Source organism: Lygodium microphyllum, chromosome 30, assembly GCF_053477565.2.
Source record: "Lygodium microphyllum isolate KBCC chromosome 30, Lygodium_microphyllum_v1.1.10, whole genome shotgun sequence".
Taxonomy (NCBI): Eukaryota; Viridiplantae; Streptophyta; class Polypodiopsida; order Schizaeales; family Lygodiaceae; genus Lygodium; species Lygodium microphyllum.
This window is the reverse complement of record NC_141164.1, coordinates 22707921-22726362: the sequence shown is the minus strand read 5'-3', so window position 1 is coordinate 22726362 and position 18442 is coordinate 22707921. Positions and strand designations below refer to the sequence as shown.

At 41.3% G+C, this 18442-nt stretch overlaps 1 protein-coding gene across 2 annotated transcripts in view; it reads right to left on the bottom strand.

Annotated features, from left to right (window-relative positions):
* Positions 1–1007: 1007 nt before the first annotated feature.
* The window catches only part of ERH3 (P-loop containing nucleoside triphosphate hydrolases superfamily protein), a 67843-nt gene continuing 50408 nt past the window's right edge, over positions 1008–18442 (bottom strand). The window contains exon 7 of one of the 2 annotated variants that reach the window (XM_087673456.1): positions 1008–2260. In XM_087673456.1, the coding sequence (XP_087529582.1) occupies positions 1982–2260 (279 nt within the window). In that variant the 3' untranslated portion in view covers positions 1008–1981. The remainder of the gene's footprint in view (positions 2261–18442) is intronic. The other variant, XM_087673457.1, reaches the window with a different exon arrangement.

Here is an 18442-nt window from a genome sequence, read left to right as displayed (position 1 = left end):
CAAGACAAATTGGCAAGAAGAGACATTGTAAGCTAAAGTTTAATGTTGGTCGACTTGTTCATACATGCCTATGGCACCCCTATCCCCTTTAAAGACTCTAAGGGGAATAGGGCACTATCTAGTAAAAGTAAAAAGGATTTTGACAAGAAGAAAAATACCACCTTTATTCAAGTGGAAGTAGAAAGGAACCCTTGCTCCCAAGTACAAAGCGAGGCTTGGAAAACAAATAAAAAGGTTAAATGTTGGCATTAACTACAAAAACCACAACCTTTGACAAATAAGTGCTTACTTCCTTAATCTCTAGAACATCATCTAAGCCATGGCTATTAGAGCCATCTAGAACAACAAAAACAAAGTGGCTATGATCAAGGAGTCTAAAGTTACAATTGATGTAGTTTTTGGATATTGCATTGGGAAGTGAAGACATGCATTCAAAGTCAACCATAGGCTCCTAAAGAGAGCATATGTTTGATTGGTTTTAGATCATTTAACTTGTCGCATCAATATAATGAAAGTACAACACTTGTTAACATAGATATAAATTCTTCTCTTTCTTTAAGAATGGATGGCAAAAGGCTATAATGGCATTATATATCGTGAGGAAAGTATGAACACAAACCAAAACCTTAGGATCAATCCTAAGATACTATCTCCACCTAGTATCCATTTGTTGGAGACTAGACATTTGAACAAGACTGAAGAGATAGCAAGTCAAGATAAGAGAAAGTCATCTTAGGCACAAGGCATCGATATCATCTTATTTAAGCTTCTCAAGTACAAAACATTATCCTCAGATAGATGTATTAAGAAGGGAAATGCAAGCATGAATATGAATGTCCCTTATCAACCTGCAAAACCCCTCTTAGATATTGCGAGTTGACACTCCTTTCAAATCATATCATTTTCATGTTAGGGATAGGTTCAATTTAATGGTACAAACAGTCATTATGGGTTAGAAGATGGTTGTTATAAATAAATCTATGGGTATTGATTTTGGTATTTTTTGCATAAGATATGCCCTCATAAGTGTCACTGATCAGTAAATGGGCCATACTTGCACACAAATAAATTTACAAATTTCAGTTTAAAGTCATGGACTAGAGGAAAAGTTTACCAGTGCCACAAAATATAAATGTTTGATCTCATCAACAACGGGCCAGGTCACTAGGAGTTTTACAGAATTTTGCGGCCCACTTACACCAAAATTACATTTTTAAATGTTTGTAGTCTGAAGTCATAACACCCTGCAAATTCATATGTTTCTTAACTGTTTATACCCAAGTTATAAACCGTACCATACTTGCATCTTTGCTTTAAAGATAACCTTTGCACAAAAAACATCACAAGATATTGGGAGTGACTCTAGTGCCAGGACCTGTTTTGATAGTTCAAATGGCAAAGTATCAAGCACCACTGTACTCAAAAGTAGGAAGTATGAAGCTAAACAAAACTTTTAGGAGAGACGGGACATGCAACTTGATCAGACTGCATTTGCCACAAAAACTCTCCAAAAGCATAATCACCAGTGACCTCATGGGCGATCAGTTACAGTCAATCACAAGAAGAATAAAGAACTGCTGACAATGCCTGCATGGATCCCTATGTGTGTGAAAGTAGAACTCCACAGTACTGCTGTTTGGCCAAATCATGTATTCAGTACCTTTCAGATTAAATGGTATTCTACTATCAACCTTGACAAGACTTGCTCTGGCTATGCAAGTCAAAGGGCTCTTCCACCCACTTGCATTCCACTGCTCCCACTCACTCCCCAAGTGTATTGGCCCTGAAATTTGATACCACATAATGCAACCATCCCTTTCTTCTGATAATTCACATGTATAAATTTGTCAAGTCCCAGATTGTACACATATAGTAGGGCATTCATCTGACATCCAATCCTTACTTGCAAACATAGAAATCGCATGATGGAGATTGCAATGCCCAGCTTAGCTGTGATGCTTTGGCAAAACATGAGGACCTGCTATGCTGAACCAAACTCAGCAAACCATTTCTCATGGCGTTCAATATCAGCAATTGACACACTGCGTGAAATTTTAGAAAGAGCTTCTTCAAAATCACACATGGCAACTGGCTCCTGCATTGCATCTTTGGTCATGTTTTTTATCTCATCTCTAGTTTTTCCGGCTATCTTCCTTCTCATTCCATTCATGGAAGCATCTCTGCATATGTTTGTCAAATCATCTCCACTGTAACCATCTGTACGTCGAGCCACTTCATCAATGTCAACATCTGCTGCCACCTGTCCAAGACATCCATGTCAGCTCACCAGGATATGCAGACTCCAAAGCTACAACTAAAAGAAGAAAATTGCAAGTTGAATCATTGAAACATCCAACTAAAGTAAAGCTATCAACATTTACACTTCCGATCAAATAAACAAGTCTGTCATCCCATAGTATGCAATGGGCTGAAATCTCAGTCCTAGCCAGTTAGGCTAGAAAGCTCAGTAGTATTCTACGTATTGAACCCCTCCTTGATATACTTAGCTGCAGCCAAATTCATCATGTGATCAGCACCACCAAGGACGCTTATGGTGGGTATTGAAGAACTTCTCAAAGAAACGTTGCAGAAGTGCCCAGAAAACGACAGCAATCCCACAGCGCCCCCCCCCCCCCCCCCCCAAAAAAACAAAAAGAAAAAAGAAAGTGAAGGAATTGAAGCCACCAATACCAATCAGAAAAAGCCAACCTAACTTTGGGCTTCATCTGTTGCAAAGGTGACACATTTGTGTGATCATAAGAGGAAGATCAGAAATAGTCAATAAGGTCATCACCTTCCGACCCCCTTTACCTGCTTGCAAATCCCCAGCCCCCAATAAACACGTGATGTATTATTGTAGAGCCTAGTTGCTGCTTGCAAATCCCTACTATCTGCACCTCTTCCTGCAGCCATGCCTCATCACCCACCCTTCTCTCTTCTTCATCCCCATGTCTTGCTCTAGCCCCCATCCTCCACCCTGGGAGAACACATGATGTATTATTGCAGGGGCTAGTTGCTTCTTGCAAATCCCCAGTCCCCCAATAAACACGTGATGTATTATTGTAGAGGCTAGTTGCTGCTTGCAATTTCCTACTATCTGCACCTCTTCCTGCAGCCATGCCTCATCACCCACCCTTCTCTCTTCTCCATCCCATGTCTTGTTGTAGCCCCCATCCTCCACCCTGGGAGAACACTCCCCACACTCACATGTCAAGAAGCCAAATCATTCTGGAACTATGGTTCTAAACTGCCAATGTAGGATCTCTCTCCCCTTTTTGTGAAGAAGTTTGAATTAATGCATTGAAGTATTTACATCAGGCCTTCTGGCCAGCCAAGCACAATCAAAGATAGGCAGCAAACACTCATGAAGCCAAAAAGCTATGCAAACACAATCCCACAGGAACAAGACTCTTTTTTTTTCATAAAAGGAACAAGGCTCTCTCTCTCTCTCTCTCTCTCTCTCTCCAAACACACAAATATCCCGCCCGGTACATGGACACAATGGCCATTGGGCCTGGAGTCCAAGCGTAGTGATTGCACAATGATGTGCAAAAATGGCCCTTGAGTTCTAGAAAGAGAACTCAATTCCCCTAGCCCTAAAGTGCCCCCAGTGTGTTCGTACTATAAGAGATTTTAGACATCCTAGCAAGACCCATTCACACCTAGTCACCCAAATGGCCCAATGCTATGATCAATGCTACATGCATCCGACCGTCCATCTTGGATGTCAAGCATGTAACTATTAGCAAGAAAATGGAACTTGTCGAAGCTCTTGAAAAGTAAGGTTGCCTTGCACTCTCACCCACAAACAATGATTGAAGTCATGCGAGTAACTTCTAACCATGGAGCAACCACATCATAGATAACAATCCTTGCCGACATCACAAAACCATCTACCATGACAATAATGTTAGGTCAGGGTTCAACAACACATGCATACTCACAGTGAACAGCAAGAGAGAAGAGAGTGCTGGAAGGTTACACCCACTATGTGAGAATGAATGAAAGTACAATGCCTAAGGTACTAAGTACCACACCCACTAACGGGTGTTCACGCGGGAAAAAAACCCTTCTTGAGCTAGAAGGTAAAAAGTACCCGTGAGATAAGGGAGTGTTCACACCAAAACTTAGGAGGAACACGATAAGTGTAACAAACCCTCCTCAACTCAATGATGTGAACATATACAAGGAATAGGCACATCAATCATGATATCAAGCCAAGAGCCTTGCAAAAGGCTTTGAGCTTCTCTCTAGAGAGAGCTTTCGTAAACACATCTGACAAGTTGTCTTGTGTAGGGACATAAACCAAGTCAATCTCCCTTACAAAGAGCCTCTCTCTAACATAATGATAGTGTACCTCAATGTGCTTAGTGTGAGCATGAAAAACTAGATTCCTCGAAACTACCATGGCGCTCTCATTTTCAATATAGATAGGAGTGGATGACTGTTGTCCCACACTAAGATCAACCAAAAGGTATCTGAATCATACACATTCCAATGAAGTTGTAAATGCTACCATGTATTCAGCTTCACAACTAGATGTGGCCACTAAAGACTGCTTCTTGCTCAGCCAAGAAATGCATGAAACAATTGCCACTAGTGGATGTCAAAACAACTAGCCCAATCACTATCTATAAATGCATGCAAGCAAAGAGAAGTGGCTTTACAATAAAAAAAGCCCAATGTTTAAGTGCCTTTAAGGTAACAAAATACACATTTAACTACTTGCCAATGCGCAGTACCACAATTGTGTATAAATCGTGCCAACTAAGAGACCCCAAACTACATATCCGGCCATGTACTACACAAATACAATAAACAACCAATAGTCTACTGATAAAGAGAAGCATCAAAAGGTTCTCTTCCATCCTCAAGTCTAAACTTGCGGCCTGTCTCAACAGGAGTAGAGACAAGCTTGCAGTCTTGCATCTAAAAGCACTCAAGAAGCTGCCCAATGTACTTAGACTGGTGCAAAATAATACCTCCCTCAGCTGTAGTAAACTATATGCCAAGATAATAGTGCAAGTGGCCAAGATTTGTAACATCAAAAACATGTTGCCATTCAGCTTTTAAGGCTGAAATATGTTTCTGATGATGTCCAATCACAATAGCATGTCATCCACATAAAGAATGAGAATCAAGAGACTATCCCCTTCTTTGCAGCCATAAAGTGTGCTCTCAGTGTGTGAATCACTGAAACCAAGAGCAATCAAATATGCATGTATCTTCTCATAACATGCCTTGGGTGCCTGCTTTGAGCCATAGAGGGCCTTATGCAAGTGGCGCACTTTGTTTCTCACCCTCTCTGAACAAAGCCTAGAGGTTGAGTGGCATAAATCTCCTCGTGAAGATCACCATCCAAAAAAGCAGTCTTCACATCCAAGTAATGCACATGCCAATCGTAATGAGCAACCGAAGTAATGACACTGCAAATGGTAGTCATACATAAAGTGGATGCAGACGTCTCATCATAGTCGATCCCATGTTGTTGAGCATAACCTTTGGCAACAAGACGTGACTTGTAGCAATCAATGCTACCATCAAATCTATGTTTTAATTTGTGAACCCACTTAGTGCCTATAGCACGCTTGCCAGCAAGCAAGTCACATAGCTCCCATGTGCCATTTTTATCAATAGAGTTTAACTATGATTGCATAGTTGCCATCCAGTGTTCGTTTTGTAAAGCATCGTGTAAAGAAACAGCTTTTTCATTGCATGCAGTACCTACAAGTGTCTCTGCAACCATGTTACCCTGTGCATAGCGAGTGGCTACTCTAATTCTACCGGGAAGAGAAACACATTGTTTGCTCTCCCATAATGTATCTAACAACTATCTAGGGACTTTTTTAGCTTCCCAATTAGCAACCCTCTTATCAGCCACTTCATAATCAACAATGCCTTGATCAATGGGCTAAAACTCATGCTGTTGTTCAACATATGTTTGCTGCTGATACTGTAAACCCTTAATAGGTTGTTCAGCATATGTTTGCTGCTGATTTTGCAATCCATGAAGGGCTGACCAACATGTTTAGCGAATACCACATCTCTACTAACAAAAATCTTGTTGGTGGAGGGTTGGTACAAGCGGTACCCTTTACTTTCTGCACTATAACCCAATAAAAATGCATTTGATAGCCTTGTCTTCTAAGTTATGTCTTTGTGGTTGTGGCACCAACGCATGTGCCAAGCAACCAAAGATACTATCATGAAGACTTGTATTTTTGAAACCTCGCTTAACATGTGGATTAATTTCTAATCACATGGTTAAGTGAATGTTGTACATATGAGGTATAACTGGGGAGTAAATTTACGAGCCCGAGACCAAAGGAAATCACTGGATGTCAAAGGCAAAAGTTGCTATGAGTTATGCTGCATAGGTACTTGGTGGTATCTGGTGCCAATTGTTGGCCTGGGTCATTCATTTGGCCATAAGTGTCAGTTGGTGATACTAGAGAAGTAGCATTTAATGGTACTTAACACCAATCTGATGGTCAAAGATGGTGCGGAGACACTCGGGAATGGAAGGTACCTAGCCAATTTAATTATTGGCCAATTAGATTATTTTTCACAGCATCGAAATAATTATTAGATTAATTTTTAATATTTAAAGACTGAAAATTAATATTTAATATTTAATTATGGATAATGCTGAAAAAACCATTTGGAAATACTGCCACTTGTCAAAAATGCCCATGCAAGACTGAAAAACGTCTTTAGAGACTAGAGAGAGACATTTTAGTGGATTTAGCCTATAAGAGAGAGAGAGAGAGAAGACGCTGATGGTCTGATTTGCAGTCATTGGATGACCTTCTAAGGCAGCCAAGGGCAAGAGAAGACGAATCAACAACAATGACACCATCTACAAGCTATTGAGACAGGGAAGCAACAGTAAATGACCGATTTTCTTCAGTTCTTTGCATCTACAAGCTGTTGAGACAATGCAGCAACAATAAATGATAGATTTTCTTCAGTTCTTCGTGAAGAAAGTCTGAATTTTCTCTCTCCTTAACATTCTCTCTCATCTCCCAGCCTTGCTTCAAAGATTACAGCATCGAGATTACCCGAGACTAAGAAATTTCATATTTCTCTCCTGTAAACCCTAATCTATAGCAAAAATTAGGGTTTAGCACCAGCCTTGGGAAGCGTACCAAAAATTGGAAGCCCCAAGACTTGGATTCAATAGGACTGAAGCTGTTTTCAATCAAATTCAGATGAAGGGACTAGCAAATTAATGAGTTCGGGGCATTTTCCATCTCCATCAAAGCAGGTGAAGGCCAATTGATTGCCTAAATCAAGGAGCAAATTAGATTGAAGACTTGCTGGTCATTTTGGACAGCAAGGGGAGTTGGAATACCAAAAGAGACTGGGAGAATCCCATTGTACATCAACTTTTTCTTCAATTAAGTGAAACAAATACCGAAAGAGAAACCAATTTTGGGGCCAACAGGGTGTCCAATGTCCAATATTATATGGTAAAGTGTGCATTTCAGTTTTGTGAATTTGTTAATTGCTGTAAATAGTGCTTAATCAGGTTATTTACCACCCTATCTAAGGAGGAAGGCTGGTTTCAGACACGGATATGTGGCACCACTGGTTTCTGGCCATTCCAAGCCTCATAAGACATACATTCAGCCAATGCTTTAGTTGGACTGCGATTCAGCACATATATTGCACACATGATAGCATCAAGCCAAAACTTTGGGGACAGCTTATTGTGTGACAGTATACAATGTGCCATTTCCATCAAGGTGCAACCACACCATTTTGTTGAGGTGTGTAAGGCATAGTACATTGATGGATAATGTCCTTTTCAACCAAAAAGGAATAGAACTCCCGTGCCATATATTCTTCCTACGATCGATACGTATTGTAATCAACTTGTATCCACTACCATTTTCAACCAAGGCCAAGAATGTTTTAAACCATGCAAACACTTCAGATTTGTGCTTCAAAGCATATACCCAACAATGTGACGAGTCATGTCATCAACGAAGGCAACAAAGTACAAGTATCCTTCGATCGATTTGACATGGGCCCACAAACATCACTATGCACAAGCTATAATTTTTTATTAGCACACATAGTACCACCCTTCGAAAAGAAAGCACGATGCATTTTGCTAGGTATACAACTTTCACATACATTGTTCGTAGGTGCTTTCAACGGAGGGAGATGAAACACCACATTTTTGTTTCTTAGGTATAGCAAACTGCCATAATAAGATAACAAAACCAAACAGGCCATAACTCAATGTCATCCACAATGGTAGCATCAACCTGTAATGCTCTCCTCTCATATAAATCAATCTGATAAGAGTCCATTTTACAAAGTAGTAGTGACAAAAAGAGCATCCCCATCTATATAGTCATAGACACTACATCGATCCATGTGGAATTTAACCACTAAACCATCACATGCAATGGCTGAAATTGAAAGCAAATTTTACTTTATTCCTACACAAAGAGGACTTTTTCAAGCATGATAATTTTCCCATCCACGACAATAATGGAATCTAACCAATGCCTCGAATTGCATACAAAGCATTGTTTGCACATACAACAAATCCCCCCTTTTGTACGTTTACATATGATACAAACAAGCCACCTAAGGACGTTATGTGCTTAGAAACACCACTGTCAAAATAACATATGCTACAATTTTAAGCAACTGAAAGGCCATGCTCATGTAAGGAAGGATCGTATGAACAACGCACAACAAAGACTTAAGACTAACTAATGTCCACGCTTGCCAAATGTGCAGTTGCATCCTTCGAATTTGCTGAATTTTCAACAACATTCATGCCCGATTATTTATTATTTTTACTTGTCATCCCCTTTTTGCATTCTTCAATAATATGCCCCTTCTTTCTACAATAATTGCAACTCTTTTTCTTAGCACCATCATCCTTGGTGCTTGAGGAGTCCATAGACGAAGCTACTTTGTCTTTTTCCTTTGAGTTTGAGGGCTGCCATGACTTTCCTTTGTTTCGATGGTTGGCTGTAAATGCTTGATTATCCAAACTTATATTAGAGCAATTCAGCCTTGATTCCTTTTCTTGCAACAATAGTGATACCAATGCATCAAATGTGTAAGCATTAGCATCTCCTTTTGCAAGTAACCGAAGTGTAGTGGCAAAACTTTGATAAGTATCAAGTAGACTAGCCAAGACTGTAGATATAAGAGATGCATCGGGAATGATTTCATCAATGTTAGCATGTTGCTCTATGATATCTTTGGCATGCGTAATGTATGCCTTCACAGAATCACCCTCTATCATGTACTCCATCTCAAGGTGCTTACACAAATAGGTACATGAGCCTCATTGCGCACCTGATCCAACAAAACAAGCTTATCCTTGCATCCTTGGCCTTTGTGCATGACTAAATATGCGGGATAGTCTATCTTTTATACAAAATTGCAAGCAAAGCATGAGCTTGGGCATCACGCCCATCCCATCTTAACTAATCACCAACCATCTTTTAGCACGTAACACTTTGATATCTAGTGACAACCAGCCTTGTGCATGGTTTTGTCTCATAGGTTGATTTTGACCTCAACAAACATTAATATTTCTTTCTTTCTTTCTCTCATGTGAAGAAGCTTAAATTAAATGAAAGTACTAGTATCAAACCTTTTGGCTAGCCATGAAAATCCCAGCAATCACAAGTCAAGCCAAAAGGCTACCAAAAAGTACCAAAAAAATACCATGTAGGCCACCCAATATGAGTAGGCAAACAATATCTAGTCAAGGAGCAACCACGTCAAGGAGAACCAAGTCTACCGAAACCATGGAGCAGATCTCCCATAACAGTGACCCTTAAACATGGGCCACATGACCATGAATACCCCAGGCTGAATCAAAAATGAAGGCATTATGGGTGCATCAAATGTGCTATAGAGCTATCTGTATAAGAAAATGGAAGATGCGAGGATGATCTGACTGCAACGTGGACAAGAAGGCATCTTACCCATGACCCAAGAATAGACGGCCTTCCGCTTTTGCTGAGTCACCGAGGTCCGCATGGAAACAAAGCTCCAAATTTGTCCTACTATAGGGTAGGAGATGAAGAGATGAATCAATGTCTCATCACATGTGCAAAAGATACATCAACTACATGAGATCTTGCAAACACGTAGCACATCCCCAATGGGAAGAGCCCCAATATGCTGCCTCCATGTAAAAACTTTCCCCTAATAAGCAATCTTGGACTTTCATAGTTAGAGAAATCTATCCTGTCATTTCCCTCTAGTATCATGAACATGCAATACTTTATTGGCTTTCTCAATGATCCATCTCTTGCCCTCTACCATCTTATGGTAGATCTAATTAGCTGATCTTTTTTGGAAATCATCAAGTTTCACAAAACATCCAATCCTACCAAGGTGAAGAAGGCTAAAAATTAGGCAATGGAGTATACCATTGACGTTGCTATTGTAAGGACAACCAAATTTGGCTATAGCATCTAAGTACCCAAAAGTACAAGGAATGCAACGGAAAGAATAAAGACAAGGCTACCCAAGAGCGACAACATCATGTACTATCTACAACATAGTAGCAAGGGAACAAGAAAAAAAAATGGGAATGAGAGCTCTTGGGGGAACGGGAACGCGGCGCTAGGGGAAATAGGAATGTGAGGGGAACAACTTCCACTATATACATAATATATATACCTAAATTTATCCATTTAAATATATCTTACAAAAGCTCTTCAAAAGGAACTTGTATAAATTTACAAAACATGACAATATGCTCCATAGAATATGCATTGGTTACATCAAAATGGAACATAGGACCCAAAATAAATAATAATCTGATATCACACTAGATGAAAGGGTCAAGAAGCATCAAGATAGCTGAAGGTGGCACAAGTTGTGTACGTGCGTGTGTGTGTGTGTGTGTGTGTGTGTGTGTGTGAGAGAGAGAGAGAGAACCTATTTTAGCCATACAGCCGGCTTGAAAGGACTTCTTCATTGGCAGCTCAACTTGATTGAGTTAATAGATATTCTCCCTAGATCGGATTTGCTCGCTTGGCACCTTGCAGTTTCTTCTGCCCCCCTCTGGTCACTATGCTTCCTTTGTACTTTGACTGTGATGTCTCAAATTTTATACATGATGGCCTAGAGCTATACTATATTTTGTAATCATGTAATCTTGTACTTTTTCATAATTAATACAATTACATTTTACAAAAAAAAAAGAGAGAGAAACGATTTTACATGTATATAACTATGGGAGGGGGTAAAATCAATGGTGCATGGACATCCAATGCAAGTGAAATTTTTTCCCCTTTCCCAACAATTAACAATTAACACAAGTAATGGTGTTCTCCTCCTACTATGGTCCGAAACCCCAATCGAGCCATCCAATTAAATGTATCCCACTATAAGTCTTGACTCTTTGTCAAGCCAATCTAGTAGCTTGGAAGTGGCCAACACTTCTACTTGTAATAAATTTGCCTCCTTTCTAAGATCACGAGGATACCAAACTAGGTAGCGGGGAATCTCCTACCAAAAGCCAATCAAATGACTAAGGAGAAAGGAATGTGAAAGTTTGAGGCCAAATGGAATTCAACACATGCCATCAAGAAATGCAAATAGCTATGTGATTATGCGAGATACCAATCTCCTCAATAAAAAGTTTCACAATATCAGTCCAAGGAGGACTATGCACACAAAGCCTGAAAAAAGTGCCATTCTTAGAGCTATCATATGGAGATTGACATCCAACAAAGCTACTCCCCCAATCGTTTTGGAGTAGTAACATGCTGCCAAGAAATACACACTTCGCCCAAATGATTGCCTTTCTTTTCTCACAACATAAAACAGATGAACTGCACCAATTCCAAGAGAGACCTCTTAGTTCAAGGAAATAAGGGCAGAAAATATGAGACCATATTGATCATGATGATTGAGCCACTTTGAGCAGCACATGAAGATGCCAGCCTTGAGACTTCTAGTAGATAAACCTATCATGAACCCAAGAGGACATCCAATAAAGTGAGACCCGAGCCACATCCAGACCAATGGGATATCCCAACTATCAAGTAATTTCGTCTTTAGAATCAACAGCTCCCTGTCAACCCAAAACTTGCAAATCAATCTTTGTACAATAAATTAACGTAGATTTTTTAGCATTAATATGAAGCCTCGAAGCTAAACCAAGCAAACTCCAAATAGCCATTGCCCAATTCATATTGGTCCATTCAGCCTTAAGAAACACAAAGGAATTGTCTACTAAAGATTGACCCAAAAGTTAAACACCACTAGGAAGAGTCAAACCAATGATCTCCCCATCATCAAGCAACCTATCCAATAAAGAAAGCATCAGGTAAGTGACCAATGAAAACAATAAAGTACTAAGAGGGCATCCTTGATGAAGAGAATGGCACAAGGCAATCTTGTTTGTGACACTCCCATTAAGCGCAATATGTGCCACAAGATCCCAACTGATGGTATCAATAATAGAAGTCATATGAGCACCAAAACCCATGATAAACAAGATGGGCCACAACATCCCAACTGATAGTATAATATGATAAGTCATATGAGAGTCAAAACCCATGGTAGACATCAGTTTCATAGGACATTAACATCCCATCTCCCTATTGACGTGGATGGATCAACTACAAAAATACTTTTTGCAATCTATCGGCGATGATTTTAGAAAAGATTTTATACTAGGAACCCATGAAAGAAATGGGCTTCATGTTTCAAGGTACACACAGAAGGAGCCTTAGGCAACAACCAAATAACTACAATCCATAATCACAAGTGATGGGAAACGAGGATGGGGATGTGATGGGGACGTGATAGGGATGGCCGAAAAATAGGGGACAGGGAATAGAGTACTGGGACGACGCGCATGCATGCATGCATGCATACACGTGCACGCACATGCGCACACACATATAGATACACTTAAAAAGTAACAAATGAGACTGGGAGAGAGAGAGAGAGAGAGAGGCCACACAGTGCGGATAGTCATGTCTCATGGAGATTCGAGACTCAAGATGAGCACGGAATACAAGCATGGGCTGGTTGGCAGCTATGGACAAAGCAGTGAGCAGTGAAAGCAAAGCTGGCCACTAAAACAGTGAACAATGAATGCATTGACGTGCAGCACTTTGCAAAGGTGGTATTTATAATGCATTGTACTTCACAAAGGGAGCCTATAGGTTGGTAATTTTTAGGTCAGTGGTGAGTCCTTTGCAAGTTAGACATGTGGCAAATTGCAAGGATGTGTCACATGAGCGTTTCAGACATGTTACATAGGTCAATATCGGCGCCAAATTTGACTATGTTCCATCTTGCAACATGTCCCCATCCCGTCACATCGTGACATCATCTTATGATCCATCACCTCCGTGTCAGAAGTGGTGCAGCAATGGAAGCGTAAAGAATATGCTGAAATAAATGCTGAAACACAAGACAGAAGAAAGAATGAACACAGTAGACAGATGAGAACTCAGATGTATGCTCGGGAAATGGAATCCATATCGAACACGAGACAGCAGCATACAACGGTGAGTCACTGGCTGCGTGGGCTCCTCAGCACCGGCTCCTCTCTCCCAGAAGGATCTCCACTGATGGCTGAAGTACCAAAGACTGTGGAGGAGGAGCCCTATAAATAGCCACAAAAGTGGGGAGCATAAAATGCAGGTCGGCCAGCATTTAATGCTGGTCGGCCAGCAATAAATGCTAAAAGTACATCATAAATGGCCACAAAAATGTGCCATAAAATACTGCATAAAATGCTACATAAAATGCTAAGCCTCTGCACACAAACTCACACCATGAGCTGACTAATATCTGCTAACACCCTCTCTCAGATCATGTGTGATCTGATACAATAAAATAATGATGGAGAATCATAAACTACACAACAAAGAAACACCAGAAGGACCATGGATGTCCAAGCGGTGAGTGGCCAGCCCACCACCAAGATGCCTCGGAGAGTATCTGATGTCGATGTCGATCATACCAACAACACCTGAAAATAGAGAAGACTCATAGCAGCTCTCTGTGTAATGTCACCTATGTCACTCAGGACATACAAAGCCAATCTGCCAAACATATCTCTGAACATGTGACCATGGATTCCCCGCCTTTGGCCAAACCACCAAAGTGTCTCCTCATGTGAGTTCCAGACGAAAGCCTCTCGCTCTCTGTCAAGAAGAACAGCTCATCATGAACCCAGAAATCAACTCCAGTCTCTAGGATTTCACTGCCAGATACCGTCGATGCGTCAGGGACATCCCTCTCTGGATCCTGTGCATCTATATCAAAATATAGATGGGGCACTGCAGCCCCACCAACACACCCTCTCACAGTCCCTCTCTGGCACCAAGGAATCGTGAGGGATGACATCATGCCATCATTAGAAAGCAACTGTGGAAGGGGCCATCAATCCCTTCCCACGATCTGTCGAAGACGAGCCCTTCCGCGTCTTGGCCGTGGCCGAGGCTGGAGGATCGGAGTCAGAATCAGAGGCAGATGATGACTCATCGGAGGAGTCCGCATCCCGCTTCGACTTCTTCGCCTTCTTCTTGGACGCCGCTAACTTTATACAATCCTTCCGTAGATGACCTTTCTTCCCACAATGGTAACGCTGTGGCTGCGACTTCTTCTTCTTCGAACCCCTCTCTGAAGCTCCAAGAGCCTCACCTGACCCTCCATACTGTGACGGAAGCCGTCCCTGTAGCTTATCTTCACTTGAGGTGCACGGAGGGGCCATCTGGAGGAGGTAGAAAAGAGAAGTAGAAGAAAAGAAGGTCGTTTGGAGAGTGAGCACAGCCAAAACGCAACCAAAAACACCAAAAATAGTGAATTCACATGCAATATAACCCAAAGGCTGACCAAAATAAGCCAAAAGCTGCTGCACTAAGTGAAAAAAAATCAGTCAAAAACTGCCAAAAACAGCAAAAACGGCCTGAATAATCAAAAAAACAGGCAAAAATAATGCTGTAAACAGCAAAACGCAGGCTGCAAACTGAATAAACAGGGGCTAAAGACTGTTGCCAACAGTTTGATGAAGGAAACACGGCAGCAAAGAGTGGAACAGCAGTAAACGCAAATCTGTCCAGAAAAATGCAAAACGCAAATGCTGAAACAATGTCGCCAGCAGCAAATCAGCAGTCGCCAGCAGGAAGGACAGCTGGCTGATCAGCAAGAAAGGTGTAAATCCTGAAATCAGCAAGAAAACACAGCACAAATAGGTTGCAGCCTGAAATCTGATACCATGTCAGAAGTGCTGCAGCAATGGAAGCGTAAAGAATATGCTGAAACACAAGACAGAAGAAAGAATGAACACAGTAGACAGATGAGAACTCAGATGTATGCTCGGGAAATGGAATCCATATCGAACACGAGACAGCAGCATACAACGGTGAGTCACTGGCTGCGTGGGCTCCTCAGCACCGGCTCCTCTCTCCCAGAAGGATCTCCACTGATGGCTGAAGTACCAAAGACTGTGGAGGAGGAGCCCTATAAATAGCCATAAAAGTGGGGAGCATAAAATGCAGGTCGGCCAGCATTTAATGCTGGTCGGCCAGCATTTAATGCTGGTCGGCCAGCATTTAATGCTGGTCGGCCAGCATTTAATGCTGGTCGGCCAGCAATAAATGCTAAAAGTACATCATAAATGGCCACAAAAATGTGCCATAAAATACTGCATAAAATGCTACATAAAATGCCCAGCCTCTGCACACAAACTCACACCATGAGCTGACTAATATCTGCTAACACTCCGAACATGATGTGTCCTATTATGCAACCATCATGGGGAGGGCGTTCGACATACCAAGGGCCTGTCCTACCCGTTACTTGTGACTGTGCTGCAATCTTCCAATCCAAAGGCATCGAACTGATCTCCACACATTGTTGAGAAACCCCAATCATTAATTGTACTTATTTTCCTTAATTCCCATTTTCTTTCACACTTGCAGCCCCAAAAAGGCTAGGCACCACCCTACGGTGATCAATGCCTATAAATAGGGCACATACTTCATTCATCAACACACACTTTCATTCATCTTATCAATCCATCAGATCACATTCTCTTCTTCCATCATTCTCCTCTTCATTCTTCAGCCTCTCAACTATTGTCTCACCTAATACAAAGGACATCTCAGTTCGTGGAGACTCTCTCGTGCTGTCTTTCACTAGCATCTTGTTCCATTATCCTCAGGCTGTGTTTTCAAGGCAGATCTGGCCTCCTAGCTGCCACTCCTCCTCCAACTAACCGGTGACCTGTTGCATGCTGGCAACATCAAATTGTGTGCTGCCAAACATTCTCCGGGCAAATGGATCTGCATTTTGCTGTCCACCAGCTGCCTACAGACTTTGCACATGGCTCCTGTTTGCAGTTTATAGCCTAGGCAGATCTGAGTTTTGCTGTTGCAGACCCTGCTACAGTTGTGTTCGCTGTCACAGCAAGCAACCCAGCTGATTTCCACCTCCTTGGGCAGGCAGTGATTCCTGGTCATCATCTTCATCCACTCCATCCCTTGAGGACTGTGTTTCACTCCCTTTACGACTGTCCAAAAATAGGTGGGGGAAATTGCCATAGCGCATTGGGGTGGTCTATAGGAGGATAGAGCGTCTGAGCGCCTCATGAGGTTATTAGAGCCTCCTTTTACTCTTGAGGAGAAACTTTGATAGTTGTTGTAGAATGGCCATTGTGGCGCAGAAGCGTGAGCTGGCACAAGAAGTGCCAAGAGGTAGATGCATATACTTCAGTGGGGTAGGAAGCAAAGTTCGAGGACAACAATCTTTCGTGCTTTGAGCGTTCTTGCCGTAGGACAAGCACCCAATGGTTTGTCCTTTTGTTTATGGAAAAGCCATCGCATTGGTGTGCAAAACTTGTAAAGGAAGGGTGAGAGGGAGAAGAAGATAGGGGTATCTTCCGATAATACAATAGGAATAGGGGGAAATTTGAAGGTTTTGCCAATCTTGCAACCTTCTTTGCCTTCTTGAATGAAGAGGAACTTTGGCTCTCTAAGCACCTCTATTTTGATACAGTGTCAAAAGACAAGACTGTATGTACTAATATCATGTTGAGAAATGGTAGGGTTTGTGGGGAGAAACACTGTGTACAACAAACATTGAGAGAAGAGAGCTCAGAAACTCAAAAGAAGAAGGTGAATGGAAAATTATGAACATCGAATCATGCTGAATGAATCATGTTGATACAATGGAGCAAAGCTTTGAGATGATTGTATTGTCCTAAGTGATCAAGCAATAGCACCTGAAGAGAATCTACACTTTGAAGGGAGTAAAATGCAGTCCTACGAGTAGTAGAATATCGAAGTAGATGCTATATAACATCTCATGTAACAAACCTTCCTTCTTAGAGAGAGTGGTGTTAGAATGCATGGATCTAGATCATGGCTATGGCGGATGGAAGAGAAAGAGAGCACTCATGATAACATTGACTTAGACACAATGACTGTCACACAAGTGAATTAGGTTCCAAGATGGAAGCTTGGACTCATAAACACAATCTTGTGTATGTAGACAATGACACTGACTGAAAGGACAAAAAGTACAATGACATTCCATCCAAATGATAGGCAAGTACAATGCTTTATAGTCTTTTGGATAGGTAGCACTTTTCACCACTGTGCTTATGAGATTCAGTCCCTTCTCCTAGATTGCTTGCATTTCCCTTGGTCCAACTACTCCACACAAAGAGGCTACATTGGGTGTGATTGCCTAATTCTCAACACCCCTCCCAAATCACAACCAGAAAGGCACAAAGTGTGTAGAGGCTTAAGTGAGCAACCACCTGCAAAGCGTGGGCACACCACAAACATGGTAATCATCCAGAGGCTGTCACAAACAAAGCTAAGTGTGGGTACCAAAAACATGGTGGACATCCAAAGGCTGTACCACACGCTTCATAAACTGTACAAAGGCTGTAGTGCCAAGTTACATAAGGAGTTTACAAGCTTATGAGAGGAACATTAGAGCAAGGTTATACAAGGCTTCAAAAAAGTCTATCAGAGTAGTGTGAATAGAAGGACTGGTGAGGCTTATTCTTCTACTCCTGATGATCTTCTTCTCCTTCTGCTTCTTCATGTCCATGATCTTCTTCTTCTTTCACAGATGCAAGATAGGCCTTTTGATGCCTTTTTTTGGCATGACAAAACTTTTCAGTACATCTGGTCCTTTTGCAAAAATCACAAACTAGCTGGTCCTTTTTTCCTTTGTACTTGTTATTGACATGGAACACTTGTTCATCCTTAAAGGTACTTAGCTCTTCTTTATTTTTAATCTTCTTTTCTTCTTCTAACAAAGAGGCTTGAATGTCAACAAGTTTAGGATTTCACATGTTGATTAAAGTAGTGGAGACATTATCATGATCTGAAGGTAGACTTTTTAACAAAACACCAATGCATATATCTTCATCCATTTTAATATTGATTCCTACAAGCTGGGTTAA